This window comes from Staurois parvus, unplaced genomic scaffold, assembly GCF_062004578.1.
Source record: "Staurois parvus isolate SC_StPar_1 unplaced genomic scaffold, SC_StPar_1.0 ptg000145l, whole genome shotgun sequence".
Classification (NCBI taxonomy): domain Eukaryota; kingdom Metazoa; phylum Chordata; class Amphibia; order Anura; family Ranidae; genus Staurois; species Staurois parvus.
The window spans coordinates 23,359,271-23,380,840 of NW_028317941.1; the positions used below are offsets into that span (position 1 = coordinate 23,359,271).

Here is a 21,570-nt window from a genome sequence, read left to right on the forward strand (position 1 = left end):
TGAGCCCAATGCCCTAAATACCCAAAATTAGCAAATGGCCACCATCTTGGTTCCACGTTGGAGAAAAAAAAATGGTACAAGTCATCTACAGCTAGGTGGTAGTCCCTGCATTGTGTGCATTCTCTTCTTTGTGTAATGGTCATATGCCTTGATTAAAATATTTCTCCATTCTTTGGAATTACAGCACCTCCTAGCTTCAACAGTGCTGAGAACTTCCTTGACGAGGCAATGTTTAGAAGTCTTGCCTTTTAGGGAGATCCATCTCCTGTCTCACCTTTATAGAGGGAGCAGCTGGAGGGCTTGGTGCCATCTCAGTCAGCATCTTGGCAGAGAGTCAGTATTTGCTATAAACTAACAGATGCTGTTTCTCAGCTTGAATAGCACACATTGGAACAAGTGAGAGATTGCTTGAGAAGTACATTTCCCACAATGATCATAATGCTATTTTACTTAACAGGTTCTCTTCAAAGAGCCTGTAGCCATTTCAACATTTTTTTTTAAAGATCTTGCTGGTTTAATTTCATATACTGTGTGCTAATGTTTTACCAGACTTATGCTGAGTGAACTTTCACAATGCACCAAAGTGGGGTGACATCCTTTGGGAGGGGGCAGTTTTGTTATAAATAAGCGCATGCAAACAACTCATTTTGAACAATGTTAAAATGCAACTTCACTCTCTCAGTCATCACTGACTATTCTTAATCCTTATGCTGCTAGCATGAGTAAACAGATAGGAAAGTATATCATATTAACTTGTTTAAAACTTTTTTTTTTTTTTTTTACATTTCTTTAGTTACTTCCTGGTTTCCATGTCTAGGCAAATGAAGTCCTACATCCCAGGAGTTTTCAGGAGGGGAGGAGGGGTTTTCTCAGCTGAGCACACCCTCCTGCCTTCATGCCTGACCTAAGGGCAGATGGATTCCAGGAAGTGAATGATACATGAATCATCTGCCTTTACTCAAAATGGCCAAAGCTAGAAATGCTAGGGGAGTGTTTTTCTAAGTGATTTCTCAGCAAAATAAAAGCATGGAGACATGGATGGATGAGTTTTCTTTGAATATTAAAAATGAATTAAATAGCGCTTTTTTGGTTTGTGGTACAGTGAAGTTCTCCTTTAACAAATAGTGTAGGCTGTTCGCAGTGGTAACAGCTAACAACATTAACATACAGCTGAGCAAATAAAAAGGTATAAACATTCTGATAAATCAGGACCAATGTAACGTTTTTGTTTTTTTTTAATATATTAATATATATTACAGTCCATCATTAAAATAAACAAAAAAATTACAAATTTTGTAGTAGGCCCCTCAAGTCCAGTGGGGGGGGGGTGTTTGGGGTGGTCGGGGTATTGAACAAGAGGCTGTATTTTTTTACTTTTTTGTCTCTCTCCAGCAATTCAAGCAGTACCCCAGGCAGACCCGATTGGACAATTCATTGTTCTCTATGGGGAGGCGGATGTAAACAAACAAGTCCATTTACACTCGCCTGCATGCGATCCGCTAAAAACAGATGGATGGGGGATCTGTTCCTCGTTCGTCTAGCAGATCAGATAACAGTCCGATGTAAAAGGACAGGCAGTCCGTTTACATCCAACCACCCCATAGAGAACTCTGCTTGTGCAAAGCAGACACAGGACCTGTCATCTGTCTGCTCAGCAGGGATCAGTGGACAGATCCCTCGCTGAGCAGGTGGAACTGCTTGGCGGAGTCCACCCGCGTAAAAGGGGCCTAAATATGTAGATAAGGGGTGCCTGTAGATAAAAACAAACAGAGCAGCTTTGAGTAAAGTTGAATAATACCCTTGCTATAGGTGTAGGCCATTTACTTACCTCATGAAGCCTGACTGGAAAACCCCCCGACATGGCAGGATGTGGGATGCATTGTTGCTAAAATGCTGTTTAGAGACCCAAAGTTGTTAGTGTTCACCTTCACCACCAGAGGAGTAAGCTTTTTCTGATTCAGACCCCCTTGCATGCTCTCTCTCTCCCCTGTTGCAGTAGCTCTGAGCTCAGAGTTTGACAGCTCACTTCTGTGATGGTGCGAAGTAATGGCTGTGAGTCTCTTAGCGATGCTCTAGCAAAAAGGCAGGACAGGTTTATGTTAGCTCTGGGAGTTTATCAGTCAGGCTTCATGAAAATAAATGGCCTACACCTATAGCAATGGTATTATTTAATTTTCGTCAGAGCTGCCCAGTTTTTATGTATAGATACCCCTCACCTGCATAGGCAGTTTTTTGGTAAATGTGAACTAACCCACCTTTTTAACTGTTTGCCAAAACAGGCAAGTCATGAGTTTTAACTGTTCGTTATTAGAGTGCTTATGTCAGCTCTCAATCGAGATGTCAAGCCAGCAAATGGTCACATGTGCAGCACCATGACAAAGTTCAGTTTTCTTGGCTGTAAAGTGATAGGTTTTAATTCTGCTTTTCGTCCAGCAGAAGGCTCACATGAGGAACAGTGGATTTCTAGGACCAGAGAAGTACCAGCGAAAGAAATGAGTCACAGGGTAGCAAACGTTAAGGGGAACTGAAATTACAGTGAATAATGAAGCAACATTAAATATTTTAAAGCACATTTATATATAATTTTTCTGTTGCTGAGTTTTCTACAATAAAACTGTAGGTTTGCATGCATACACAGAAAAACCCATGTGTTTTATGGAAATCCCACCTTGTCACTTTTACTATGAACTTTTTCTTTTTAAATAGGCACATATCCCCAGATGCATACAACGCTAAACATTCGTATTGCTAGGTGCGCCATCCAACCCCAGCAGCTGCCAGCCTTTAAAGCTGGCCATAGATGGATCAAAAATGTGGCCGTTTTAGCAGGGACTGGCTAAATTTTGATTCATGCATGGTCACTCCTGCTTGAAAATAGTCGATCCAACGACTGAATTCTGTTTTCAAACAAAAAAAAAAATCAATGGTAAAAGTGAGCGCTATCCAAAAAGCTGCTGTGCACTCAAGGTAACCAACACAAGCCTGTTGTGAGGGAAGGAGCAGAGAACTGGGAAAGTACCTCATAGGTAAACAAAGGTATACACAGAGGAGTATTTATTCACAGGGCCCTTGCCAAGAGGAGGAAGACTTTCTGTTAGCAGACAGCTCCATCCATCCCCTAAACAGGGACCTCTGGCTATCTGGATCCGATTAATCCTGACTTCTGGGCACCTGATGATGACCACCCTGAGGGAGGACCAGGGTGGATAAAAATCAATGAATTAAAAAAAAAAAAAAAAAAAAATCAGATTTTTTTGTATTTAAATCGGATTTTTTTTTTTATTTAAATCAGATTTTTTTTTAAATAAAATGCTTTTTGAGGAAAATATATTACCATCCAAAGGTTATTCCATCATGAAATAAAGATTAGTTTTTTAATTATGTAGAATAAGGTTGTATATGTTTAATTTTTTTGGTAAATAAATTCCATGAATCCATTCACAATGTCATGCTCTTCCAGAGGTTTTTGTAAGATTATTGGGCAGTTTCTCTGCCTACAAGATATTATCACAGATGCTTGGTTTACTTTTGCAGTTCTCAAAACTGAATTTGACTCAGCAGAGATCACATGCCTCTTCTTCACAGCAAAAATGTTATAACATGAACAGAGTTAAGAAAAAGACCTTAATCCTAACTTCTACAAACCTATGAATACAGAATCAACCCCTTCAGTGCTAAGTTTCAAGAAGTTCAGTGAATAGATACAATATTTTTCTGATTGTTTGGAGTGGAATAGATCTGCACAAGAAGACAGTAAAACTAAGTGTGAGGAGGAAGGGGCTGACAGTCTACGTTTCTTAAAATATATATATTTTGTTTAGCCAAATTAGTTAACAAACATGGATGTTTGTTTAAGAAAATAACATATGCTGGAATGTTATTGTTTCAGTTGAATAAATCTATTTAAAATGTTATTAAGGTAATGATTATTTTTCTCCTTCCTAAGTACAACAAAAAAGTTGTCCAAATATGAATGATTAACCTATTAAACTGGGGATAAAAAAACTAATATGAAAAGTTGTTGTTCTAAAAATCTTCATCTACTTGCATATTAAAGTTATACCAGCAAGAATTAGTCTTTATGTAGAAAACTAGGATTTAAATCAAGCCTTACTGACTAGTGATTTAAATCAGTTTGATTTAAATCAAATCCACCCTGGGGAGGACTACCAGATTTGACCAGACCTATACCTGATGAGGATACTTCGGGATAGAATATATAACGCGCATTATTATTATACTTCTGGTGAGTGCGCAATTCAACTATTACTCATGGAGCACAACCATTGAGTCTACCAGTCACTTGGCACTTTACAACTGCAGAGACTGTTCATATTGAATCATATTTTAATCGTTGCGAATACATATTGACAATTCTTAGCACTGCACTATTTATTCTTTCTGGTTTCAAACAAACTTGTTGGAAACATTTTCTTGATCAACAACTGTAGCCTCTGAACAGTATACTCAGCAGAGAGGATTCCTCTGTCTACTTTGATTGTGTAGATTGAGGAACCCATCCATGTTTTTTTTTTCATTCACCCTGCTGGCTGAACGAAAAAAAAAAAATACAAAAATAAAAAAGGATACTCCTTTGGCCAGCCTAAAAATTTGACAGGTTGTTGCCATTGAAGCTGAATTTGCATGGGGCTTTACAGTTGTTAGTTACTGCCCTTTTGAAACAAAAAAAAAAAAAAAAAACACAAACAACTTTTGTAAAAGTTTTTTCCCCACTGGAAATCCTACATTTAGAAGGCATTGCAAAAGATTTGTGTCTCCTATAGTAGATACAGCTATTTAGTGATGTTGGGGAGGTTTACAAAAAAAATTAGGGAGGTGCCCATCTGTCTTGACATAAAAAAAATGTTTGATTTTAAAGTGAAGTCATACATGGCTGAACGATTTACTGGGCTGAAAATTTATGTTGATGACTATTACAAAAGGGAAGATTAGCCAGATGCTGCAGTGCCAGTCAACTCAGAGGGAGGGTCAGAACAAGTTTTTAACCACTCTGAGGATCAATCCCCGTGAAAATGATGCGGATGAACACACCAGAATGTCACATGTATGGGCACTTAACACCATATTCTAATGAGGCAAAGGGCAGACATGCCAACTTTGATTATCTCTTTATACACAGTCTAAACAAGCAGTGTTAATAGTGGATGGCTGTGCTACTCAAAGTTATATTAATAATACTGCTCTGCCCTGTAGTTACATAGCATTCACAGCAATCAAAAGTATTTAACTTTAACATATGGTTATTGGGAGCATGGGCCATATAGTTGCCCCAAATTTATCCAACTTTATTTTATTAGGTAGTGCATACAGTGCCTTGAAAAAGTATTCATACCCATTGAAATTTCCCACATTTTGTCATGTTACAACCAAAAACGTAAATTTATTTTATTGGGATATTATGTGATAGACCAACACAAAGTGGCACATAATTGTGAAGTGGAAGGAAAATTATAAATGGTTGTCAACATTTTTTACAAACAAATATCCGAAAAGTGTGGCATACATTTGTATTCAGCTCACTTTATTCCGATACCCCTAATTAAAATCTAATAGAAACAAATGCCTTCAGAAGTCACCTAAGTAGTAAATAGTCCACCTGTGTGTAATTTAATCTCAGTATAAATACAGCTGTTCTGTGAAGCCTTCAGAGGTTTGTTAGAGAACATTAGTGAACAAACAGAATCATGAAGGCAAAAGAACACAGCAGACAGGTCAGGGATAACGTTGTGGAGAAGTTAAAAGCTGGGTGAGGTTATAAAAAAATATCCCAAGGTTTGAACATCTCAAGGAGCACTGTTCAATCCATCATCCGAAAATGGAAAGAGTATGGCACAACTGCAAACCTAGCAAGACATGGCCATCCACCTAAACTGAAAGGCCGGGCAAGGAGAGCATTAATCAGAGAAGCAGCCAAGAGGCCTATGGTAACTCTGGAGGAGCTGAAGAAATCCACAGCTCAGGTGGGAGAACCTGTCCACAGAACAACTATTAGTCGTGCACTCCACAAATCTGACCTTTGTGGAAGAGTGGCAAGAAGAAAGCTATTGTTGAAAGTAAGACATAAGAAGTCCCGTTTGCAGTTTGTGAGAAGCCATGTGGGGGACACAACAAACATATGGAAAAAGGTGCTCTGGCCACATGAACTTTTTGGCCTAAAAGAAAAATGCAAAAAAAAAAAAAAAAAGTGTAGAGGAAAACGAACACTACACATCTCCCTGAACACACCATCCCCACCATGAAACATGGTGGTGGCAGTATTATGTTGTAGGGATACTTTTCTTCAGCAGGCACAGGGAAACTGGTCAAAATTGACGGGAAGATGGATGGAGCCAAATACGGCTCCCAGGTTTTCTTGGAAGAAAACCTGTTAGAGTCTGCAAAAGACTTGAGACTGGGGCAGAGGTTTACCTTCCAGCAGGACAACGACCCTAAACATACAGCCAGAGCTACAATGGAATGGTTTAGATCATAGCATATTCATGTGTTAGAATGGCCCAGTCAAAGTCCAGACCTAAATCCAATTGAAAATTTGTGGCAATATGTGAAAATTGCTGTTCAGACGCTCTCCATCTAATCTGACAAGAGCTTGAGCTAATTTTACAAAGAAGAATGGGCAAAAATTTCAATCTATAGATGTGCAAAGCTAGTAGAGACATAGTCAAAAAGATTTGCAGTTGTAATTGCAGTGAAAGATAGTCCTACAAAAGTGACTCAGGGGGGATGAATACAAATCCACACCACACTTTTCAGATATTTAATTGTAAAAAAATTTTGAAAACCATTTATCATTTTCCGTCCACTTCACAATTATGTGCCACTGTTGGTCTATCACTTAAAATCCCAATAAAATACAGTACTGTGGAGGAAGTTACACGTGTAAATAGCACAATGAAAAAAATCCACAGCACTAGGCCCTGATGGGTTCATGGCCAGTTATTACAAACATTTTGCCCCTTTTTTAGCCCCATCTTTGGTGTCTATGTTCAAGGTTTTGCAGGGGGGGGCAGCTTTCCTGACGAGATGCTTTTGGCCAACATGTCCCTGTTGCCCAAACCCTTAAAAGATCACCTTCCACCACAAAATTATAGGCCCATTCTGTGATGAATAACGATTTAAAGATATTTAGTCATATATTAGCAGATAGATTGGCCCCTATTATCTCCTCCTTGGTCTCACCTGATCAATCGGGATTTACGCAGGCCATACATGGTTTGAATTCCGAATGATTTTCGTACGAAAATTGGACCTAAGAATAATCGGCCTGGTTTTTGCTCTGTTAGTGGGGCAATGGCATCGGCCGATTTTTGTGGTTTGTCCCCATTTCGTTTATAGGGCATGCTGGAAAATTCAAGAAAAATGACCAATTTTCAAAATAATTGGTGGCACCATCGGATTACAGAACGAACGACGTTTCGATTTTTGGACGAAAAATCTTTCGGAATTCAAACCATGTATGGCCTGCATTATTCCTAACAGATTTATCACATATTATATACGACTCAAGTTGAATGTTATTCAAGATGCTAACCTGCACTCTAAGAAGGTGTTGTTATTAAGCCTAGACATAAATAAGGCCTTTGATAGTGTCCTCTAGCCATATCCGTTTCCGTTGTAGAAACTGCGTTTCTTTCCCGTGTACGAGCTGTATATAATTCTCCCCAAACGAGGATTAGACTCCCGGGTTGTAATACTGACTTTTTTACCCTGGGTAGAGGCACCTTACAGGGTTTTCTACTCTCGCCTCCACTATTTGCACTTGTTTTGGAATGCTTGGCTATCGCTATAAGATCACACCCTGATATTTCAGGGTATCAGATCTTGGTTTCACAATTTAAGTTATGTATGTATGCTGATTATGTTATGCTTTTTATTACCAACCCATTAGTATCCTTGCCTAATTAATGCACTCTGTTGAATGATTTTGCATCCATATCAGGTCTCTCCATGGTTCTTTCCCATTTCGGTGGACCACGGATCGGTTTCTATACCTGGGTATTTACCTCACATCCAAGTATTCTGAGCTATTTGCAGCAAATTACCCACCATGTGTGTCTCGTCTCTGCACTTTGCTTAAGATCTGGCATGGGTACCCTATCTCGTTTCTGGGTAGACTCACAGCTGTGAAAATTAACATCTTACCTAAACTCCTTTTTATTCAGAGCACTCCCATTGTTGGTTTGTAAATCGTATTGGATCACTTTCAAAGAGTGATTAAGAACTTCATTTAGCGAAATAGACGTCCTTGTTTTACCACACTTGTTCTATATAAATCGCAAAGTCAGGGGGGCTTAGGCCTTCCCAACTTTTGGCTTTATTATCTATCTGCTCGTTTTTCTCAATTAGCACAATGGGAGACTTAACTCCCCGACACCCTGGGTCAGATTTGAATCTCAGTCTATACACCCGTTTTATTTACCAGGTTTATTGTGCTTATATACTCCCCCTTGTTCGCTGTTGATTTATATTTTTACTGTGTTCTACTCTTTGGCACTTTGGTCCTGTTACAAATCTAAATTGGGTCTTATCTCTCCAGCCGCACTGGGTTCGACATTTTTTGGTGATCCGCGGTTTCCTATCGGGTTTTCATCTCCACAGGCTTTTCACTGGTGGTATGACCATGCTCTTCAACGTGGTGGGGCTTTTATATCGTATGATAAGCTACGTACGATATTTGATATCCCGCTTCATGAACATTTTCGCTATTGGCAAATTCGACACTATTTCAGTTCCCATTTTGGTTTGACGCCCTCGTCCCTGATTACTTATTTTCAATGTATCAGTGACGCGCCCAGGGGTAAGGGTCTTATCTCAGATTTAGATCGATCCTTCTTACAGATCATTATTCCCTTGCCTCCTTTGTATAGACAGAAATGGAAGATTGAATGTGGGGTTACATTTTCCGATGAGGACTGGGTTTCTATGGTGGAGAGTATACGGAAGGGCTCTAGATCTCTTTCGGTCCATGAGACGGCCCTGAAGGTTTTAACTCGCTGGTACTATACCCCCTCTAGACTTCATGTCATGTTTCCGGGAACATTGTACCTTTGCTTTAGGGGGTGTGGCTTGGCTGGTACCCTTCTATATGTATTTTGGGCTTGTCCTGGTCTTTGCTTGATCTGGCGTAGGATTTCGGAGGTGGCTTCTGCTGGATAGGATGCATAACCTGACAAGAGGCATGTGTTTAATACGTGCTACTTTTACCTAGACATCTGGCAGTTTTTTTTCTCCTTGAAACAGCCAGATCACTGTTCTGTGTGTTTGTAAATACAAGACTCTGTGCTGTATTCCATCTTTATAAAGTTCCATTACCTTGTTATGCAGAACATTTGACAGTTCTTTTCTGATCCCCATGGCTCAGTATCTAGCCTAGTCAGTGCTTCCATGTAAGAGCTAACAAACTCATTGACTATTTATACACTGACACTAATTGCAATTTAAAAAGCCACAGATGTGGGACATTAACCTCTAATTGGCATTATAACCTGTGTGTGTCACCTTGTGTGTCTGTACCAAGGCCAAGCATTCCAGGGTATGTAAACTTTTGATCATGGCCATTTAGGTGATTTCTGTTATCACTATGATTTAAAAAGGAGCCAAACAAATATTTGATAATAAATGGCTTCATATTGGAAATGAGGGAGGAATTTTTGAAAGCCCATGTTGTAATTATACATAAAGAAGGAAAAGATGATACTCAGTGTTCCAACTACAGACCAATATCCCTATTAAATATAGATACTAAATTATATGCAAAAGTGCTGGCTAACAGAATGAGGGATTTAATGTCGAAAAGGATTCATATAGATCAGGTGGGTTTTGTCCTGGGAGAGAAGGTAGAGACAATGGAATAAGATCGCTACTTCTTATTCAAAAAAGTAGGAAAGGAAAAACTCCAATGTTGTTACACTCTGTTGATGCAGAAAAAGCTTTCAATAGAGTAGATTGGGGATATATGTTAGATACATTGGAGGCTTTGGGGACTTAAAATGAGAGAATGGATAAGAAAACTATACAGTAAACCTCGGCAGCAATAATGGTTAATGGAGAATTATCAGAGTATTTTAGGATGCATAATGGGACAAGACAAGGATGTCCACTTTCACCATTACTGTTTGTCCTGTCCTTGGAATCACTTTTAACCACAAGAAGGAAAAATATAGATATAATGGGAGTAAGGATAGGAGAAACGGAACATAAGGTAGCAGCTTATGCGGATGACTTGCTGTTTTACATGGTCCATCTTAGGATAACATTGCCGAACTTAATGAAAACATTGAAAGAATATGGTAAGATATCAAATTTAAAAATAAATCCAACTAAAATGGAGATCTTAAATGTAAACCTGCTAAACAAAGAGAAAGGAATTCTACAGGAAGAGTTCCCGTTTATATGGAAAGAAAGAGAACTAAAATACTTGGGAATAAATCTATCACAAAAAATCTTATATAAAACAAATTATATCCCATTATTGAACGAGATTAAGTGGGAAGTTAGAAAAGCGGGTATAGGAACTCTATCTTGGATAGGATGAATAAACTGGATAAAAATGGTAATTGTTCCAAAAATCTTGTATAAATTTCATATGATACCAATAAAGCTCCCAGGAATATATTTTAAAATAATTAAAAATATATTAATAAGATATATCTGGGGGAATAAAAAACCGAGGATAAGCTATGAAGTATTAAGTAAAGAGAAAGAGAATGGAGGAATGGGGGTACCAGATATGAAGAGATACTATAATTCTGTAATAATGGCACGAATTTTTGATTGGACACATAATGCACTTGGGAAAAGTTGGGTAAAAATAAAAAACACATTAACGGAGACACAATTGAGTAGGATAGTATGGATACCACCCCATTATCGAGGACTGGTAAATAGCACAAGCTCGTGTACAAGAAATTTATTAAAAATATGGGATGCAGTACATACATAAATGGGATGGGAATTTAATTCCATGTTAACGCCAATAGTGTCCACAAAGTTTTTTCAACCAGGGAACGAAAGTATAGCGGGGAGGTGGTTAAAAAAGGAAGACGCACAATTAAGGGATATAGGTGTCCGTTTATGACACAGAGAATAGCTGCGATTCAGAGGATCGCAGCTATTATCTGGTCATTCACAGTTTATGACACTCAGGAGATCAGCGGAGAACATGTTCAGCCCTTCACTGGAGATCTGTATTCTCCCTCCAGATTCTCCAGCCCAGAGCTGGAGAATCGGAGGGACCGCAAACTAAGCAGCGATAATTTACCTCTGCTTAGTAAACTGATCTTTTACTGTAATTTTGTGAGATTATAGTAAAATCAGCCGTTTTCCAGCGTTTGTAGACCGTTCTCCAGCATTTGGAGACCGTTCTCTCTTCGTTCGGAGAACTGCTTCATAAAAGGCATTCACAGGAGAACGGTGTTCTCCGAGAATGCTGGAGAACTGAGCAGCGATCTATTACCACTGGTTCATAAACGGACACCATAATGAAAAGAGAGGAAATATATTCATTCACAGAATTGAAAAATAAGAGTTATTCATTAGATTTGATGAGCGGCGTTATTTTAAGTTAAAACATTTGGTTGGGAAGCTCCCCTAACTATGGACAGGTGTCTTTTATACACATAACAAGTTGTTGTTAGGAGCACCTTCTTAAATTGACAGGATTAATCGGTGTACTACATGAGCATAGAGCCAGGGGGGCGGGGGGATGTGGGCCTGCTGCACACAAGGTTTTTTATTTTCACGCATTCTCTGCATGAAGGTATAAAAACTTCTGAGACTTTACAACACTTCAATATCAATGGGCAAATGGAAAACGGGATAGGAGGGCATGCGTTAGGCATTTTCACAGACATGTCCCCCTCAAAAGGAACTTTAAGTAAAGCAGGTCAGTGGGAAACACAGATCAAAAGTTGGCTGGTCCTTGCAGATCGCTGGTGCCATGCAGGTCTCCTGCAGACCCATTCATATATCGGCTTGCCTGTACGGGACGCGGGGGGGGGGGGGGGGGGGGGTGAGTCCTTTCATAACATGTTACACACTGAAAATGGGTGTAACATGTTACGAAAAGGTGAACTTATCCTTTAACTACTGACATACACAATTGGTAAAGGTGGTGCCGCCACGATTCATGTAGCATAGTGCTGACAGCCACTTGGGAATACATACTGGAATTGAATATTGCTTGCAATATGTAACAAGACTGCCAATGTTAAGGAATAGTTTAATTTGGTTTGTGTCTGAAAACTTTTGTTAAGAAACATAATTACACAGAACAGCATACAACTGCCATGTGCTTTCACCTAAGATGACTGGAAGCTTAAGGGATTTCTTTACAAGCACAACAATTCTCTTTCATGGTGCTGCACTGACACACAGTGACACATGCAGATACTGCATCCAAACATAAAACACAGGAAGGCAATCAAAGTTACTACACGTATATTAAAAAGCCAAAGTTCACCTTCAAATTACTTGTTTTGTTAAAATGGAACTGCAGCCATATAGCAAATGTAGCTAGACTAGTGCATTTTCTGAAAATGTCATCCCCATGTTAATAATGACCTTTTCCAGGCTTTAATGTCTATTCAATTAATGATTCCTGCCAAACTGTCTGGCTGCAGAGTGGTATTACAAGCTTTCGCCTGGAGGAGGGATTCAGGAAAACAAACTGACCATGCTGTGCCTACCCAGGAAGGCCCAATACATGGTGTGTAAATGCGGTGCTGCTGTGAACACATGGGGGTGACCTAGTAGTGTTACTTAAGCTGGCCATACAATAGTAGAATTTTGTTTGAAAATTTTCATTTTAAGAATGTTATTTTGATTTTCTAACTGCTAGCGCAGTCAAATCATTGTTCATTGTAGACCATAGTGATGAGAAAATTTGAAAGAACAGGACGTAAAATTTATCTCAAACAAATTTACCACTTAAGCGCTAGAAGATTTTATCCTCGTCATGACCAGGGTATTTTTTGCTATTTAGCACGCCGTTACTTTACCTGGTAATTGCGCGGTCATGGAACTCTGTTCCCAACCTAAAGGTATATTTTTTTTTCACACAAACAGAGCTCTCTTTAATGGTATGTGATCACCACTGTGTTTTTTATTTTTTGCAATAAAAAAGACAAACTTTTTTTTTACTATGTTACAAAACATATCCAATAAAAAAAATATTTAATAGAAAAAATGTTTATAAAATTTGCACGAAATTTATTCTGCTATTCTGCTGTCTTTGGTAAAAAAAAAAAAAAAATCCCAAGAAGTGTATATTGATTGGTCTGTGTGAAAGTTATAGTTCCTATAAACTATGGTGTATATATACTGGAACTGTTTTATACTATTAATGGCGGTAATCAGCAACTTATAACGAGATTATGGCAGGCAGGCTGACACTGACCGGGAACCGGCTAATTGTCACTGACACCACCAGTGTGATAAGTGATAATACTATACACTGTCACTGTACTAATGACACTGGCTGGAAGGGGTTAACACCTAGGACGATCAAGGGGTTAAATGTGTGCCTAACTATATATATGTGCAAAGCTGGCATGAGAAACAGATTGTTCCCTCTGTACAGAGCCATGCTGATTGTCATGGGCATGAATCATTGGCCAGGACTTGCTGATAGGCTCCCACTGTGTACAATCATAGCAGGTGCAGTGTTCATGCACTCCCCCAAACTCAAAAGCAGACAGCGACGTATGGGTATGTTGCTTTGCCTGAATGGGCTGTTCAGCCACAGTACATTGTGTGCGGGCGGTCCACAAGTGGTTATGACTGCAATTGTTTTCGTTCAGAGAAGTCCATTCACTTCAAAACTGAATGCTAAAAGCAAATGTTTGTGAAGTACTTTCATCAAGTCATCAAATGTACTGATGAGAATTTTTGCAAAAATGGTCTACTAGAGTATGGCCAGCTTAAAGGCCAAGTTCACCTTTATGAAAAAAATAAATGCACATATTTTTTTTCAAGGAAAAAAAAAAGTTCACTTTTTTTTTTTACAGGAGCCTGCAGAGCATTGCACCAGTGATCAAGGATCGTGGATGCAATGTCAGACCCCTGTAGGAAATGTCACTGGACTGCAAGGATGCTGAGTAGTGCCCTTGTATTCCATTGAGAACCACAAGCTGTCTGTCACAGTGGCAAACAGGACTTGTAGTTTATTCATTCACAGGTCATTGATTTTAAATACGAGAGTGGCTGCGGGGAGAGGAACCCCCATCTGCTGTCAGAGGAAGGGGGACTCTGGCGGTGAGAGCCAGGTGATTAGGAGCATGTTACTTGTTACTCCCTAAATATGGGTGAACATGCAACATGTTCCCAAAGGTGAACCTATCCTTTAACTCACTGGGCTTCTATACACAGTAACAGACATTCCTGCTGCATGGGCTGCCAATATGACAAGTGATTTTAAATAGTTATATTGTAAAATGTAGTTACTACCTGTGAATTTCAAGACTTTCTATCAGAAATATAATTTTACAAGGGTGGCTACAAATTACCTTTAAAGATTAAGACAGGTGCTGAGACACATCCACCAAGCTGAGCTGCTTTTAGCTGCATGTGTACTTACCTCGGAGTTGGGTGCAGGCAGTTCATAGAAGTGACTGCAGATGCAGTGGCTGCAGGAGTGGGTGCAAGGATCTGACTGCAGACACTGCATTCCAATCCATGCATTCACACTTGTCCATATGCCAAATTCTGATGCACACGCAACAAAAAAAAAAAAAGGAGGCTTAGCATGGAGGAGGACAGGTCTTAGAGTCCATCTGAATGAGCCCCAGAGAGTTATCTAAACCCAAGAACAAACAATTGAGAGTACTGCAGTTTACTGGTCCTTAGATGTGATGATTGCATTAGATACCTTTTTTCACACTTTAAAATTTTTATTTTAACCCAGTAATCCTGCCATTATCTCACTGTCCTAGGGTGACAACCCAACCATACTACAGCACGATCGCCCTAGGACTGAGAACGTATTTGGCCCTTTTTACACAGGCACCGTCCAGTTCAATTATCAGGGAATCGGTTTATGGATTACAGAATCCATGTCTGTTCAGTGCTTACAGTTGTGCTCTAAAGTTTACATACCCTGGCAGAAATTGTGAAATGTTGGCATTGATATTGAAAATATGACTGATCATGCCAAAAAATGCTCTATTATTGAAGGATGATGATCATATGAAGCCATTTATTATCAAATAGTTGTTTGGCGCCTTTTTAAATCATAACAGAAATCACCCAAATGGCCATGACCATAAGTTTACATACCCTGGAATGTTTGGCCTTGGTACAGACACACAAGGTGACACACATGGGCTAAAATGCCAATTAGAGGTTAATGTCCCACATCTGTGGCTTTTTACATTGCAATTAGTGTCAGTGTATAAATAGTCAATGAGTTTGTTAGCTCTTACGTGGAAGCACTGACTAGGCTAGATACTGAGCCATGGGAATCAGAAAAGAACTGTCAAAAGTCCTGCATAACAAGGTAATGGAACTTTATAAAGATGGAAAAGGACATAAAAAGATGTCCAAAGCCTTGAGTATGCCAATCAGTACTGTTAAATCACTTATTAAGAAATGGCAAGTTCGGGGATATATGTAAACTTATGATCATGGACATCTGGGTGATTTCTGTTATCATTATGATTTAAAAAGGAGCCAAACAACTATTTGATAATAAATGGCTTCATATGATCATCATCCTTCAATAAAAGAGTATTTTTTGGCATGATCAGTCATATTTTTAATATCAATGCCAAAAATTTCACAATTTCTGCCAGGGTATGTAAACTTTTGAGCACAACTGTAGCTCCATTTAAAACTAAAGTTTTCTGGGCCCCCATGTTGGATGGGCAGCCAGATGAAAACAGACTTATGCACTTGCATAAGGCTACCTCAGATCTCTCATGCTGAGATATAACTACAATAAAGGGTGCAAAACCTGATTTTTTGTTTTATTTTTTTGTACAGAGCTAGACAGACTCAGAGATAGCCAGACACACGTCTGTTTATCTGCTTGCCCATAGACTTACATGAAACTTTTGATCAGGTCCTTCAGAAAAACTAACTGGCGGACCTGATCGTTCCACCCATGTGAAAGGGACCTTAGAACTACATAACACCATTAGAACTACATAAGAGAGAGACAATACACATAGCACAGCTCTACCCTGTCCTCTCTCTGCTCACAAGACCTGGCTAATGGCTCTTCCGGCTTCCTTTTTGTCCTGTGAGAGAGGGGAGAGTAGCTGCAGACAGACACAGCGCTGGATTGAGTGAGATAAGTATTTAGGGGTTGAGGGGTCATTACAAATATTGGAACATTTGCAGAGAATGCATTAAAGAGTTACTAAACCCAGGAACCTGCATTCTCTATATCTGGTCTTCCACAGTATGCAGAAAATGGAAATGCAAATATTTTAGTAAATATAAACTGCTAAGTACCTTTTCTCAGCAGTATATACCAGTCTTGTGACTATCAGTATCTAGACTAGCGCAGGTAATCTTGTAGGAGGAGTTTATATTCTCCTCTGACTGTCCTATGAGGCTGCATGGCCTCATTGATTGGCCCTGTGCTGATGCACCCTCCCCCCCCAAAAAAAAAAACACGTTCTACCAATACACACCAAACTGAGCATGTGCAGAGTGTCTCCTAAGGCTCTGTACTATAAGCAGATGGATTAGGGAATTGGGGATGTGAAAGGGGAGGGTCAGAGAAGTCAGGATCAAACAGCCATTTTACATAATGTGGAGGATTAACCCCTTAGATTTCACAGTGAGTATTACAAGCAAGCTTTACTGCATATACAGACTGATTATATTGTTGTGGGTTTAGTAACACTTTAACCCCTTCACACCTACGAGTAAAACAAATCCTAATGCCTAAGCACAATTCTGCAACTTTGACATTAGTTAGTGTTAGTAAATTTGTACACATCACCACAACTACTTTGTACATGCAGGTAAATTATACCTTGTTTTTTAGGTCAAAATGGGCTTTCATTTGGTGGTGGATGGCAATGCATAGCTACCATTTATTTTTATTATCAAAAGGAAAACTGGCCCAAAATAGTAAAAAAAAAAAAAAAAATTTAAATTTAGCTGTTTGTTTCTTGTTACTACCATAACCTACTATCAAAAGAACAATACAAAAAAAAAATGTTTTCCTTTATTTTTTTTACAATGTATCTCTCTCCTCCATTGAGAGTGAGAACAAACAGGGGCGGGCTTCATAGTGACTGATCACTGTGATGGCCAATCAGAGGCTATCACAGCGATCAGGTGACCTGGAATTGGGCGTTCCAGATCCCAATCGTTAGTATGGAACCCGGGGCCTCGCAGTGAGACCCCGGTCTACACGCTGGGAGCGCGCCATGCAGAGTGCTCACAGCACAAAAGGGAGATGTGCAAATATGTGGCCCCGTGGCATAAAGCCCTGTGCAGTGAGGCTGTGTATTATTTATTTATTTATTTCAGGTACTTCTATAGCACTGTCAATTAACGCAGCACTTTACATATATATTGTACATTCACATCAGTCCCTAACCCTCAAGGGCATACATTCTAAGGTTCCTAACTTACACTCATACAAATACATACTAGGGCCAATTTAGACAGGATCTTATTAACCTACCAGCATGTCTTTGGAGTGTGGGAGGAAACCGGAGTACCTGGAGGAAACCCACGCAGGCACAGGGAGAACATGCAAACTCCAGGCAGGTGGTGCTGTGGTTGGGATTCGAACCAACGTCCCTAGTTCTGCCAGGCAGAAGCATATTTGTGTGAAGTCGGCATCAAGGGGTTAAGGTATTTAAAATAAAAAAAAAAAAATGTTTTCCCGTTAAAACCACTTTAATATTTAAAATAAGAAAATGTGTAGTCTGCAAGAAAGGTGTGTAACAATGTGCTTCTTATACAGAAAAAAATGTACAAAAGCAACACCATATGTATTTCAGAGAAGTAGCAAAGTAATTCAGAATGAAAAGTGGCAACACATACTCTGAGAAAAGTAGCGCATTTTAGCATCACTTAACCAGAATGAACTTTGCAGCAGACTATGATCAAAAATAATAAGTTCTTCTCAATATTGGAAGCACCTGTTTTTGTGCAAAGAGATTTTCCAACATTTTGAAAAACCTTCACAGGACTAATTACCACCTTTACGGAGAATAAGAAATCTCCGTCCGCACAAAACTTGTACCGTATTTTCCGGCGTATAAGACGACATTTTAACCCCTGGAAATCGTCTACAAAGTCGGGGGTCGTCTTATACGCCGGGTGCTGTGCTGAAACCTTACCGTACTTCCGGGTTGACGCTACTGCGCATGTCTTCGGCAGCAGTAGACGATCGCGGATCACCGTAGCTCGCAGAACTGCATGAGACGTCGGATGCAGCAGTGCTCGATTGAGCTTGACTGAAACTGTGATATGCAGAGAAGGGATACACAGTGATTCTGCGCATGTCACAGTTTCAGTCACGATCAATCGAGCACTGAACGGCTGCATCCGACGTCTCATGCAGTTCTGCGAGGAATGGTGATCAGTGATCGTCTACTGCTGCCCTAGACATGTGCAGAAGTGTCAGCTCGGAAGTACCAGTATGGTACTGCTGCATCCGACCTTGTCCCCTTAACGCTATGAGATACGGTAATTAATTATTAATATTATAATGTCTGTGGCAGTTCTGTGCAATTTATGGTATCTTGGAGACAGGCAGGGCTGGGCAGGCAGGGAGAGCTGACCCACCCAATCCAAGCAGGCTTTGTATGCAGTGTGCACAGTGTGCATAGAAAATACTGGTACATTGCTTGCCGTGATTGGTTGGAAGAGGGGGGTAGTCTTATACGGCGAGTATAGCCCAAACCCTATATTTTAACAGGAAAAGTAGGGGGGTCGTCTTATACGCCGGAAAATACGGTATATGTTTATCAGTTAAATTAACAGAAAAGCCAGGCAAGCGCATGAATAGGAAATGGTTGTTTTCCTTTAAAACCGGTGAGATCTATCTACAGCAACTTTAAGATGGTGAAACAATGATCACAACAACTAATTTTTTTCCCCAGCAGGATTTTCCTCTTGTGTACCACCAGATGCAGCTGCATGTCGAGATTCATTTTGATCTTTACAGTACCAAACACGCCTAAAGTGAAGAGTTTGAAGTATTTCTTAAATAACCTTTAGCTACATTATTTATTGATTTATGTTGTAGATTACTAGTATTAGAGCAAGATTATGAAAAACCAATTCTACTCTTTTTTTCCAAAAAAAAAAAAAAAAAAAATCACCTTATTCGTTCTGCATGTATGCAGCAAATAATAATTAAAAAAAAAAAAAAAAACACATGAGAAGAACTTGGCTGCCATAAAGGAAAATCAGTAGGCTGTGTAGGCCTGGTTGATGTTGGACACTTAAGTCTGCCACAATTTGGGGAAGGGTGAAAATGATTCACTAGGATTTAAAGGTATTTAGGGTTGATGCTGCCATAATCATTAACACCAAAATTTACCAAAAACGAATATGGGAGCATTTAAGCTCACTTCTATCAAACTGACATTAAAGTTATTTACACAGACTAGGCTGCCTGACTTGCAGTCATTGTATAACTTCAGTGGAAAGGAACTTTAAAAATATTTAAAAATTTTAAACTGCCAACAGATAGGGTTTTTATGACAGAAAAGACCCTGTTGGTCTCTATTATAAAAAATGTTTCTCTCTGTCAGTGGTAATGCACACTGAGCTGCGCATGTGCAGATCAGCCTACATTTATGGCACCACTCTGTGCTGTGAAAATGTGTCTCCCATGCGCATAAGTGAAACCATCGCAGACCGTCTATTTAAGTGGCCAAACAGAGCAAACCTGGAAGACAGGAAGACGATGGAAGTGCCAATGAACAGCAGGAGCACTGACAGCACATTACTGGAAAGGTTTGACAGGAAAGGTTGCCATAATGTGCTAATATGCGGTTTATACAGTACTAGCACATTAAAGCATAAAACTCCTGGTGGCCCATTTATTTAAAAAAAAAAAAAGTGGCTTTTAATTCCAAATTAATATGGGAGCAACGCAGTGTCCAGAAATAAAGAACTCCCACCAGCTGACAAGAGAAAGGACCCATTACATCACATGACCGGCCTGCAAACTACACGATGCAATGTATTTACAAGCTGAATTTGTAAATAAGTTGATATCAGTAGTAAAAAAAAAAGCAGAGTTGAGCTGTAAGTTTTAAGTGAACGTTACCCAAAATTTTAAAAAACTTTCATTGGGTGCGTGTGAAAGAATCAAATGATAAAAAGGAAACAGCCTCTGGAGTGAAGGCTGAATTTTAAAACTTTAATTGTTTGACCCTGGCACAGTATTAAAAGCAACTGCAAATATATGGTTTCTGTGAATATACTCTGAATATTTCCCAGTTATGCAATTCAACTCTAATGAACTGCTAGGAAACCGAGTGATTAAGCTTTATATTTTTTATAGCAGAGATACATTTACACATTTGATAACATAACTCTAGCAGCCCTATTTGGAGCAGCAGGGATAATGAAACATTAGATTTTATAGGCATGATTATTGCTCAGAACATAAACCTTAAGCAGAGCAGGAGCCTGCTTCCATTGCAGAAGCGATCATACACTAAAGAACAACAGTTAAATGAGTACAAGGACTTACAATTCAAAGACCATATACAGCATTCCATCAGAGCTGTACGTTTCCAACAGCTCAACAATGTGTGGATGCTTCAGCATGTGGCATATGCTGGCCTCTCTCTTCAAATCTGTAAATACGAAAATAAGGCAATTACTGAAAAGAAATGCAAGGTAAGCATTAGAGAAAAGCATTTCATTATGTTTGTGTGTATGCTATTGTTCAGAAATAGCAAAACAATTATTTAGCACTTTGAAATATTTTTTTATATGAAACAAATACACAATCTATTTTTTACTTTCTGAAATAATTAATTCAAACAACATGTGTGCTTCAATTAAACAGTATGAATGGTACTGGAATTTCGAAAAATACTAAAATGTAATTTAATTAGTATGATTTTTTTTTTTTTAAGTTTTATGCTATTGTTAAACATGAAAACACTATTTTATAATCTTCTTATGGCAATATCAAAAAGAAGTCAGATAAGTCAAACAGGCTACATTTCTTGTGAGTGCTACTATTCCAGTGCCAAAATGCAGCTAAAAAATTAGCACAAAGCATGCTGGAGAGAACAGCACAAATGAAGTTATTTTTATCCAAAGCAAGACTAGGAACAACAGGGGCATATCTAAAATTCAAAATACATCAAACTTTATTACAGAACACATCAACTACAATCAAGATTCTAAGGCCTTATTCACACTGGCACTGAGTTCAGAATAAGCTAAATTCCTGACCACTAGTGTGAATGAGGTCTTAGAATTTTGGATACATTATCTGGGAAGTATTAACACCTTTATGCTTCTCAGACCACTTTTCCTTTGTTTAGGTGTTTCTACTTTAAGGCTCCTTTCACACAAAGGGTCTGATCAGGTCCGCCTGTCAGTTTTTTAGGC

General features: G+C 39.1%; 1 protein-coding gene across 9 annotated transcripts in view; it reads right to left on the minus strand.

The window, feature by feature from the left end:
* CASK (calcium/calmodulin dependent serine protein kinase) overlaps positions 1-20,797 on the minus strand; it is a 325,007-nt gene extending 304,210 nt beyond the window's left edge. For all 9 annotated transcript variants that reach the window (XM_089673937.1, XM_089673942.1, XM_089673939.1 and 6 more), the window contains exon 1: positions 20,696-20,797. In XM_089673937.1, coding sequence (XP_089530063.1) covers positions 20,696-20,772 — 77 coding nt within the window. In that variant the 5' untranslated portion in view covers positions 20,773-20,797. The remainder of the gene's footprint in view (positions 1-20,695) is intronic.
* Between the last annotated feature and the right edge of the window lie 773 nt (positions 20,798-21,570).